Source organism: Pseudorasbora parva, chromosome 24 (assembly GCF_024679245.1).
Source record: "Pseudorasbora parva isolate DD20220531a chromosome 24, ASM2467924v1, whole genome shotgun sequence".
In the NCBI taxonomy this organism is placed as follows: domain Eukaryota; kingdom Metazoa; phylum Chordata; class Actinopteri; order Cypriniformes; family Gobionidae; genus Pseudorasbora; species Pseudorasbora parva.
Genome location: NC_090195.1, coordinates 35,627,130 through 35,639,424, shown reverse-complemented (window position 1 = coordinate 35,639,424; position 12,295 = coordinate 35,627,130). Strand labels below are relative to the sequence as shown.

General features: G+C 41.0%; 1 protein-coding gene across 3 annotated transcripts in view; it reads left to right on the top strand.

Moving 5' to 3' along the window:
• The window catches only part of LOC137064223 (E3 ubiquitin-protein ligase HECW1), a 121,621-nt gene that overhangs the window by 95,372 nt on the left and 13,954 nt on the right, over positions 1–12,295 (top strand). For all 3 annotated transcript variants that reach the window (XM_067435586.1, XM_067435584.1, XM_067435585.1), the window contains 5 exons: positions 1,254–1,350; positions 2,971–3,054; positions 4,702–4,808; positions 10,455–10,569; positions 11,643–11,756. In XM_067435586.1, coding sequence (XP_067291687.1) covers positions 1,254–1,350; positions 2,971–3,054; positions 4,702–4,808; positions 10,455–10,569; positions 11,643–11,756 — 517 coding nt within the window. The remainder of the gene's footprint in view (positions 1–1,253; positions 1,351–2,970; positions 3,055–4,701; positions 4,809–10,454; positions 10,570–11,642; positions 11,757–12,295) is intronic.

Below are 12,295 nucleotides of genomic sequence, written 5' to 3'. Positions count from 1 at the left end.
GCACTGATCCAACACACTGACACACATTCGCTTTTGTTTGTTTGTTTACATTTATTTACCACATAACAGACTATTATTTACTTGGATACTCACCCATACGGGCATTTTGTGTGAATATGTCTGTTCAAGAGGAAGACGACGTGAAAGAGAACTCAATTCAGTATTCACACGCTGTGTGTGTGTGTGTGTGTGTGTGTGTGTGCGTACTTGTTTTGTGAAATATTAGGGCACAAATGTGTTTAATGGAGTGTATTAGAAGGAAAGGGTGAAATATGAGGACATTACCCATGTCCCCACTTTTCAAAAGGCTTATAAATCAGACAGGAGGAGTTTTTTTTGAGAAAGTAAAAATTCAGAATGTTTCCTATGATAGGTAGGTTTAGGGGCAGTGTGTGTGTGTGTGTGCGAATTACCTGCATCTGTTCAGTATCTCTCTCTCTCTCTCTCTCTCTCTCTCTCTCTCTCTCTCTCTCTCTCTCTCTCTCTATTAACAATTAAGCTGTGAGTTTAATTACTTCAAAAACAGTGGCTTAACTCCCTCGTCGCTGAGAAATATAATGTAGCTATTCAGTAGCGAAGTTATTTTATTAATAAAGGTCGCTGTGTGTGTGCGAGGACAATCTTTACTTTGTGTGCGCGTCAATAAAAGCAGTGCACTGATATAAAACGGTGATTAAACTGACCTGGAACTATATGTGCATTAAATGGTTTGGCCCCACTTTATATTAGGTGACCAACTGTGTAATTACAAATGTAACTACAGAAATCAATTACAGACGTAATTACATGCAGGTATTTTTAAAATGTAAGTATAATGTAAAACATGTATGTACATAATAAGTGCATTGTATCAAATTATTAATTACATGTTAGTACATAGTAGTTTAGGCCACCTAATATAACGTGGGTCCAATGGTTTTATTGCACACCTTTCAGCCAATCAGAGTCCAGTATTCAGACAGACCATGGTGTAGGAGCCATTTTTGCATTTGGGTTAATCTAAATTATTTCCTATTTGAGCATGGGTACGTTTGTTAGATTAGGGTCTTTTATTTTGTAGGGACTTTTATTTTGATGGGTGGTGAGAATATTTGAAAAAAGAAAATGGCCGCCTCTCACTTTCTAAAAAACAAAGGAACATAAATTGTAATGATATTTGACCGTTTATACATTTTTGGAATCTCCACAATAGATTTTTTATGCTTTCTAAATGCCTTTCAGTGATTCATCTCAGTTTCTGTTTTCTTCATCAGCTTACAATGACAAGATTGTGGCTTTCCTCCGCCAGCCAAACATACTAGACATGCTGCAGGAGCGGCAGCCCAGCCTAGCCCGAAATCACACGCTCAGGTGAGGCCGATGGGGACATACAATACAACAGTGAGCAAAACACCTGCCGTTTTATGCCAAACAAAATTAAAGCCCTCAAACTTACACCGATCAGGCATAACATTATGACCACCGAGAGGTGACGTGAATAATACTGATGATCTCTTCATCACGGCTCCTGTTAGTGGGTGGGATATATTAGGCAGCAAGTGAACATTTTGTCCTCAAAGTTGATGTGTTAGAAGGATAAATGGGCAAGCGTAAGGATTTGAGCGAGTTTGACTAGGTTTGGCAATTGTGACGGCTAGAGGGCTGGGTCAGAGCATCTCCAAAACTGCAGCTCTTGTGGGCTGTTCCCGGTCTGCAGTGGTCAGTATCTATCAAAAGTGCTCCAAGGAAGGACCAGTGGAGAACCGGCCACAGGGTCATGGGCGGCCAAGTCTCATTGATGCACGTGTGGAGCGAAGGCTGGCCCGTGGGGTCCGATCAAACAGACGAGCTACTGGAGCTCAGACTGCTCCAGAAGTTAATGCTGGTTCTGATAGAAAGCTGTCAGAATACACAGAGCATCTCAGTTTGTTGTGTTGTGTTGTGGCTTACCTGGGGAACACATGGCCCCAGGATGCACTATGGGAAGAAGGCGAGCCGGCGGAGGCAGTGTGATGCTTTGGCCAATGATCTGCTGGGAAACCTTGGGTCCTCCATCCATGTGGATGTTACTTTGACACGCTCCACCTACCTAAGCATTGCTGAGACCATGTTCAGCCTTTGATGGAAACGGTATTCTGGTGTCTGTGGCTCTTCCAGCAGGATAATGCTCCTGACACAAAGCACAAATGCTTCAGGAATGGTTTGAGGAGCACAACAACCAGTTTGAGGCGTCGACTCGGCCTCCAGATTCCCCAGATCTCAATCCAATCGAGCATCTGTGGGATGAGCTGAACAAACAAGTCCGATCCATGGAGGCCCCACCTCACAACTTACAGGACTTAAAGGATCTGCTGCTAACATCTTGGTGTCAGACAACACAGCACACCTTCAGGGGTCAAGAGGAGTCCATCAGAGACGGGTCAGGGGGACCAACAGAATATTAAGAAGGTGGTCATAATGTTATGCCTGAGTGGTGAACCCTAGCAGAAAAGGTTGTTGCAATTTTTTTACAATACAATAACTTGCATTAAAAAAATGACAAGTCTAGCATTGTAGTGTTAAGCTCATATAGTAATACGGTGACATTGACTCACTAAGAGAATAGGGACGACCCTTTCAGATCATGTGCCGGACATGCCGACCGTTTTTATTTTTTTATTTTAGCAGAAGTGGATTCAGACGGCCTTAGAGCTCCTGCGCCGTGAGCTCCAGACCCTGAGCTCAGATCAGTGAAATAGGGCTCTTAGTCTTATAAAGATGCACTGAACATGCCTAAACAAGGAAAGAACAAAGTTTGTGTCTGCATCAGCGTTTAAACTGTGCATTTACAGCAGCACTAATGCAGATCATTATCTTAAAAGCATTCCTGAATAGTGCATTAGCTGTTAAAAACAATTGAGATTAGACCTTTCAGAGGTGACTCGGCGTGGAGAGAGTGGAAAAGCGAGACGTGTGAATGTTGACTCTGTCTCCTTAAATGTTTCCTCTCAGGGAGAAAATCCATTACATCCGGACTGAAGGAGCTCAAGGTGTTGAGAAGATGTCCTGTGACGCCGATCTGGTCATGCTGTTAAGGTACAGAGACTGCAGTGTGCTGCTGAGGTTCATGTTTTAGTTGTAATGCAGAACCACAAGACGTGTGTGAGTGTGCGCGTGAGTGTGAGTGTGAGTGTGACTGTGAGTGTGTGCGTGTGCGTGTGCGCGTGTGTGTGTGAGCACAACCCTCAGTGTTTAATTCTGGGCCAGAGTCTTGGCAGTCAGATTACTCCTCAAACAAAGGCACTTTGACTTCTGACTCTCTCACATGGAGTACATGCCGAAATAAGTGCTGAATCAACCAGTCAGTTTAAGTTACAACTGATGATTTAAACCTTTTTACCTACATTTTATTCTAACATAGATATTATTCATATGACATTTCGAAATAAAATATACATTAATACATTTTTCTTTACACTTTTTTGAATAAAAGACATGTTTAATGCTCACCGTTTATCTGATCATAACTCCAGTAAAGCAGTGTAATATTCCTCCAGTGTAAATCATCTGTTCTCTGTGTGAATATATAGTAAAGTGCACTGCAAAGAAATGCTTCTCTTACTTAGTATTTTTGTCTCGTTTCCAGTCCAAACATCTAAAAATTCTTACATTAAGAAACATTTACTAGACAAGTAAAAATTATTGTCTTGTTTTGGGAAAAAATAACTCAAAATGAAGAGAGTTTTTGCTTAAAATAAGATAAATAATCTGCCAATGGGGTGAGAAAAATAATCTTAATTCAAACAGAAAACAAGATTATTTTGCTTACACATATTTTAAGCAAAAACTCTCTTAATTTTGAGTTATTTTTCCCAAAACAAGACAATTACTTTTGCTTGTCTAGTAAATGTTTCTTAATGTAAGATAAGTGCTGAAAGTGCATTTTGACTAGAAACAAGACAAAAATACTAAGTTAAGATAAGCATTTTTTGCAGTGTGTGATTTATTCCTGTGATCAAAGCTGAATTTATAATCATTACTCCAGTCTTCAGTGTCACTGATCCTTCACTAATCATTCTCAGATGAGGATCTGATCATCAACACACATTCAGGATTATTACCAGTTTAAATGTCTTTACTGTGATAGTGGCTACCATCAAGTTTGGCATCAGTAAGATCTTACAAAATAGAAATTAAACCGTTTATTCAGCATGCATTCAATTGATTTAAGTGACAGTAAAAGGCATTTCTGAAGAATCACTGAGTATGTGTAAATTATGTGGAGGGTATGATGAGTGAGAATGGGTTTAACAAGAAGGTTCCTGAGTAAAAATCAGGGAATAGTGATTAAAATGGATGTAATGAACGTGTTGGAGAAAGAAATGAAGGAGAGGTGATCTAATAAAGATGGGACATGTATGTAGGCTGTAAACTGAAGAATGCTTTATTTTTATATCAGACCACTATTGTGGATCTGACCATTTTATTATTATTATTATTATTATTATTATTATTTTTAATTATCTTTACAACTGTTTTAACTATGCTTGTTTTTAATTTTGTATTCATCCACATGGTATTCTTTTTTCTCATGCATTTGTTACCACTATTTTAGTTCATTTCTATGTAAAGCACTTTGAATTGCCATTGGGTATGAAATGTGCTGTACAAATAAACTTGCCTTGCCTTGATTTGGTCCAAAGCGTCAGTGTGCATGTGGATGTTGTGTTCTGTGTCCTGCAGTCTGTTTGATGAGGAGATAATGTCCTATAGTCCGTCCCAGTCCTTCCTCTGCGGCCTCAGCTTCTCTCCACGCTGCTCTCCTGGATCCTCGCCTCAGAGCTCACCGGGTATGATCACAGCCGACCGTGTGGACATCACATGCTTTTTCATATCAACACGTTTATAATTGGGCTAGAGCAGTGCTTCTCAAACTTCTTTGGGTCACGCCCCCCCTTTCAACCTATGAAAAAAAGTTTATTTTTTCATTGAAATTAAAAATTTTAAACAATTGTGTTGCTGTTAAAACCGATCAGGCATACAGCGCATGCAGGGCACACATGCTTTAACTGTCCTTGTTAGGGAATAGGCCTACCTTTATAATGGCTATTATTGATCACACACAAACTGACATTTAACATAAGAGACTGTTTTGGGTTTTATGTCATATTTAATTTTATTATAGTGATAATCATATATATGCACACTTATTGCCTGAACCATATATTAATGTTTAATTTTTTTTTTTTATGTAAACGAAAAGAGGCAGGGTTGTGTTTTATATTTCGTTTGTTATAAATGCAGTGAAGCAAATGCAGTGAACTCCTTGGAAATGCAGGAGTTACATGATCCAAGATGGCGCCGCTCAATGGCGACTCGGTGCTACTCTCTGTTTTGTTTGTTTGTTTGGTGTTGTCCTGCATATTCCCAGAACCCAGCCTTAGTATTGTTCAGTATGACAGATCTGCATTAATTCATATTCGGGACAGCATGCCCGTTTTCCTGCTTGATTTACCGCCGGATTGCCAACAACACAAGGAGCGGCTTAAACAATGCTGGAAGACTCGGAAGCGGGGTGTGAGGGGTGGCGCTCTTGTCCGGCTTAGGCGTCGCATCTACCGCCCAGCTCTACCAAGCCTGATTCTTTCCAATGTCCGCTCCCTGGCTAATAAAATGGATGAACTTTCAATGATCATTCGTACACAGAGAGACTTCAGGGACGCTGCCGCTATCTGCCTGTCTGAGACCTGGCTGGCTGAAAGTTTCCCGGACTCCATGTTGCAACTAGGCGGATTTTCTCTACACCGTGCAGACCGCACTGCGTGCTCACAAAAACTACGTGGAGGTGGGGTTGGCTGTTACATCAATAGCAACTGGTGTTCAGACTGCAAAATCTTGTCACAATCCTGCTCTCCGGAGTTGGAGTCTCTCACTGTGATGTGTAAGCCCTTCTACTTGCCTCGAGAGTTTTCTTCTGTTGTCCTGATGATTATATATATTCCCCCGGACGCCTCTGCTTCGGCAGCTTTGCAGCAACTTGTGTATAATATCACGGAGGTAGAAAACAATAATCCCGTCGCTGCCATGTTTGTGCTGGGAGATTTCAACCATGTCTCCTTGAGGAAGGCACTCCCCAGATACAAACCCCAAATCCAGATCGCTACCAGGAAGGATAAAACACTGGATCAATGCTATTCCACTATTCCTGAGGCATATCATGCGGTGGCCAGGGCCCCCTTGGGTGAGTCCGACCACAACACTATTTTCCTTATACCAAAATATCGACAGAAACTTAAAGTGGCGAAACCAACGGTCAAGCTTTTTAGGAAATGGTCCCCACAAGCCATAGACACACTACAGGACTGCTTAGACTCCACGGTATGGAGTAACTTCTGGTCTGATGGTCAGGATATTAACACCTTCACTGATACAGTCACATCCTATATTCAATTCTGTGAGAGTGTTTGTATTCCTATAAGAGCTGTTCATGTTTTTAATAACAGTAAGCCCTGGTTCAATAATGAAGTGAGAGTGCTATGTAAGAAAAAACAGGCTGCTTTTAAGAGTGGTGATATGGTGCAATACAAATTACTGAAATATGAATTTCAGCGAGCTGTGTTGAAATCCAAGGCTTCCTATAAAGCTAAGCTTGAAAATAAATTACATGCAAATGACATCAAAGGTGTCTGGCATGGGCTGCAGGACATTACTGACTATAAGATCAAACACCATGCTCCAGTTAGTGACCCATCTCTTCCTGGGAGGCTTAATGACTTCTACTGTCGTTTTGACAGTGGTTGTCACCTTCCCCCTCCCTGTTACAGAGAGCAGGGTGACCATCCACCTACCATCTCTGAACATGATGTAAGAATCTTGCTCCGTCAGCAGAACATCAGGAAGGCGGCGGGGCCTGACGGCGTAATGTCTGCCACTTTAAGACACTGTGCTGATCAATTAACATCTGTCCTCACTTTTATCTTTAACTGGTCTCTCCTACTTGGTATTGTGCCTGCTTGTTTTAAATCTGCTGTGATCATTCCAGTTCCAAAGAAAAATAGAATCTCATGTCTTAATGATTATAGGCCAGTGGCCTTAACTTCTGTCATTATGAAAGTGTTCGAGCGTTTGATATGTAAACACCTGTCCAGTGTTTCGCTTGACCCCCACCAATTTGCTTATAGAGCTAATAGGAGTGTTGATGATGCAGTCTCACTCTGTTTGCATTCCATTCTTCAACATCTGGAGTTAAAATCTACATATGTTCGGTTACTCTTTGTGGACTTTAGCTCTGCGTTCAACACCATCGTTCCTGTGAAGCTGATTAACACTCTACAGGAGCTAGGTGTTAGTACATCACTCTGCAAATGGATTTTCAACTTTCTATGCGATAGGAAGCAGGTGGTTAAAATGGGTGATTACGTCTCACAGTCAAGGTTTTTGAACACTGGCGCCCCTCAGGGCTGCGTTCTTTCCCCACTTTTGTACTCTTTATACACACAATTCTGTCAATCACACACTAGTTCAGTTTTGTTGTTTAAGTTTGCTGACGATACCTCTGTAGTTGGTCTTATTACTAATGGAGATGAGTCTGACTACCGCCGAGAAGTGCAGGGGCTGGTGAAATGGTGCGAAAGCTTTGACTTGATACTTAACACCTCAAAAACCAAGGAACTGGTAGTGGATTTTAGAAGGACCCCTAGTCCCCTCCCTTCGCTCTCCATTAATGGGGTGGAGGTGGAGAGGGTCACTTCCTTCCAGTTCCTTGGGACCACAATACAGGAATCCTTATCATGGGAGCTCAACGCTAATATTAAGATCAGTAAAGCTCACCAGCGACTTCACTTTCTGCAGCAGCTCAAAAAATTTAAAGTCAGCCAAATTGCCATGACCCACTTTTATAGGTCAACTATAGAAAGCGTGCTCACTTTTTCCATGCTTGTCTGGTTCGGTCACACAACCGCTCAGGACAAAACTAGGTTGGAAAGAGTAGTACGCAGAGCATCAAAAATTATAGGCTGTAGCCTTCCATCACTTTCTTCACTTTTCTCCACCAGAATAATTAGAAAGGCAAAAAAAATCATAGCGGACGACTCTCACCCTGCTCACCACCTCTTTAATCTCCTCCCATCAGGAAGAAGATATAGAAGCATTAAGACTTCTACTTCACGCTTCAGAGACAGTACTTATCCTCTGGCTATTAGACATCTGAATTTGCACTGACAGCTAGCTGCACTATCAACTGTATGCACTGTGCACTTTATTTTTCTTGTCCCGGGGTATTGTCTCTTTAATGTCTGCGGGGTTTTGTTCTAAGGTCATATTGTTTGCTGGGTATTGTTGGGGAACATTGTCTGTTTTTGTACTCATGATGTCTGTCCTTTTATCTTTTTACGTCTGAGAGTTGTACCAAGACAAATTCCTATCAACTTGTTGACATGGCAATAAATTATTGAATTGAATTGAAGACTCTATGACCCCTATGATGACTAGGCCCCCTCAGTTTATTATACAAATATAATAATATTTGTTATAAAACAGTTGTTTAAATTATTTTAAAATAATTACAAAATGATTATAACATCGCAAATACTGAAATAAATAAAATAATTTTTTTACAGTCTATGTTTTTTGCATGATGTTTGATTGACAGCTGTGTTAGGCAATCGGCTGTCCTCATGTATGTGACGCGGCTCGCGCCTGTGACTTTATGAAGTGTGTTTACCTGTTCACGTAGCCTATCCGCTTGTTAAGTCGTGACGTGAGGAACGCCGTTTTTGTGTCCAAGCCTCAACTCGTTTCACTTGAGAATGCCATCGACGTCTAGCCTGACAAGCCAGACTCACATCAAGATGTTTGGTCTGGAAACTCTCCATTGACGGCTCAATACGAGGGGCGGATAAACGGCTGTCTGTCAAACTCCCTCTGCACGCGATAGGATAGCGCTACAACCAACCAGAGCAACGAAGGTGAAGCAGAGCTGATAGATTAAACATTCGCCATATCCGGTCGACTAAACCCCGAACACATCTTCCAGAGTCGCGGTCAAAGCTGATTCAACAGACCGACGTTCGCCAGTTTCTGTGTTTACTAGAAGCACGCAAACGCAACTCGGCCGTCGTCATTATGGCCCCGCCCACTGACTCTATACATGATGTGATTGGCCCGACAAGATTTAGGCGAATACAGCTCAGAAGGGTATTGAGAGTTGCTAGACGACACTCGCGGCAGATTAGATTTGCTGCCGCTAGGGTGCGTCTAGATTTATAGGCTAATCGACGCCCGTTTATGAGCTCTATTTATTCATATTAAACATCAAACATTTAAAAAAGTTAAACATTTTAAATACTTACAGTCTACACAACAGTCTCTATGGTCACAGCGTTACAGACATTAATATTTTAACGATTTATAAAAGATGAATCACTGTCAGCCATCTGGAATTTTTGTATGGAGAAAAAGGTTATTATTATTATAACTTTTTTTTGTAGTATTACACCACATTGTGTGTGTATATTAGCACCGTTTGTAGTTTTTCTTGTGGTATAAGATAGAGCGTTTGGACCCGGAAGCGCTGCCGTGTGACGACCGGATAATTGCATACACTCACACCCATAGGCGTCAGAACCATTGTGTGTGTGTGTGGGACAAGACCCACCCACTTTTTTAGACCAATGATATTGGACCCACTCACTTTTATCGATTCAGCACATGTCTGCTTACCGACCCCTAACTGATAAACACTTATTATTAAACACGTTATACGCTGCTTTATGTCCACTTTTCTAATATTTTCTCCATTTTTATTGAAAATAAATGCCTTTCTGATCTGATATGTGATGGTAAAGGGAGTAGAGCGAGTTCAGCAAAAGGCGGATTCGAAACATCGATTTGTGTCTAAACTTGATGCCGTGCGTCTCTAACCCCTCCACTATAGCCACAGTTAATAACTCAGAGATTTCTGTCATTTTGTCTGGCCCAATCAATCTAAACGGCACTTTTTCTATCTGGACACGGAGCATAATAAACATGCAACTTGTTGCAACTAGTTAAAAAAAAAGCCATACTATAATATTTCTCACCCGCCGCTACCGGGACCCACCCACTTTTCATTTGCTTCTGATGATCATACTCACACCCCAGTGAGACGCGAGTTAAAGCCACTTCATTTCATGGCGGACGTCCCGCTGTGCTGATAGCCCCAGTTTAATGAGCCTGTTCGGTACGCTTTTGAAAGCTTGTGTTTGATGAGAAAGCTCAAAGAATAAGGGAAATCATTTCACAGCATGGCTCTGCTCCTGCTCCATTTGCTTTGTTGTTTTGCCTTTGATGGAACTAGACGTTTTTGACATGTTAAATGTATCTTTTCTTTGGCTTCTTGCCTATAAAAAACATGCTTTTATTTCATTTTAATTAATTGTCAGATATTTTCGAATAAGGAAATATTCATATGTAGTGCGATGTGTGATTATATGCAGTGGTATTATGTATTTTGACAGGCTTGCAGAGGGCCAGAGCGCCGGCTCCATACCGCAGAGACTTTGAGGCAAAACTGCGCAATTTCTACAGGAAACTGGAGGCTAAAGGATATGGACAGGGGCCCGGAAAAATTAAGTAAGTGTGCCGATGGACGGACGGATGGATGATAAATGAATGGATGGATGTAAGGATGGATAGATATATAGATGGATGAAAGGATGGATGGAAAGATGGACAGATGTGGATGGATGGATGGATGGATGGATGGAAGGCAGGATGGACGGATGTAGATGGATGGATGAATGGATGGACGGACGGATGTAGATGGATGGATGGATGGATCGACGGATGGATGGATAGATAGATAGATAGATAGATAGATAGATAGATAGATAGATAGATAGATAGATAGATAGATAGATAGATAGATAGATAGATAGATAGATAGATAGATAGATAGATAGATAGATAGATAGATAGATAGATAGATAGATAGGATGAATAGATGGACGGGTAGATAGATTGGACGGACGGACGGACGGATGGATGAATGAATGAATGAATAGATGGACGGGTAGATAGATAGATAGGATGGACGGATGGATGGATGGATGAATGAATGAATAGATGGACGGGTAGATGGATGGATGGATGGATGGATGGATGGATGGATGGATGGATGGACGGACAGACGGATGGATGATAAATGGATGGATGGACAGATGTATGGATGGATAGATATATAGATGGATGAAAGGACGGATGGATGTAGATGGATGGATGGATGGATGGATGGATGGATGGATGGATGGATGGATGGATGGATGGATGGATGGATGGAAGGCAGGACGGACTGACGGATGTAGATGGATGGATGAATGGATGGACGGACGGATGTAGATGGATGGATGGATGGACGGATGGATGGATGAATTGATGGATGGGTAGATAGATAGATAGATGGATGGATGAATAGATGGACGGGTGGATGGATGGATGGATGGATGGATGGATGGATGGGTGGATGGATGGATGGACGGACAGATAGATGAATGAATGAATGAATAGATAGATAGATAGATAGATAGATGGATGGATGGATGGATGGATGGATGGATGGATGGATGGATGGATGGATGGATGGATGGATGGATGGATGGATGGTTGAGACTGATTTTGATGCGGTTTAATGTTGTTGTGTTATCAAGGCTCATCATCCGAAGGGAGCATTTACTGGAAGGCACCTTTAATCAAGTGATGGCCTATTCGCGTAAAGAGCTGCAGAAAAACAAACTCTACATCGCCTTCGTAGGAGAGGAAGGGTGAGAGAACATGACATCGCCACAGATCATTCACACGCCTGCTATCGACACAAACATAATGCATTTATTTATTTGTTGTTGATTTGAATAGGGAAAGATACAAAATCGACATTATTACATAAAGAACAATCCAATGCATGTATCAGTGTTTATAGCCACACTGTAAAAACATTTTTAGAAAAAGAGTTACCTGGTTGCCTTAAAATTTTAAGTTCATTGAAATAAAATTTTTGAGTTAATACAATGAAAATGTTTTGAGATTCGACAACCTTTATTAAAATATTATTAAAAGATTTTGTAAGCATATTGGGTAAGTGTGTGTGTGTTTTATTTGTGATGACGCAGGGAAACATGCCATTGTGCTATTTTCATGATTTATCACATTATGTGGTTCAGATACAATAATATTTTGAGTTTTTATTTATTAAACCAATTTCCTTCATTGTATCAACTCAATTTTTATTTCAGTAAACTCAAAATTTTAAGGCAACCAGGTTACTTACTTTTTTAAGTTAAACCAACAAAAAACAACCGCTTTT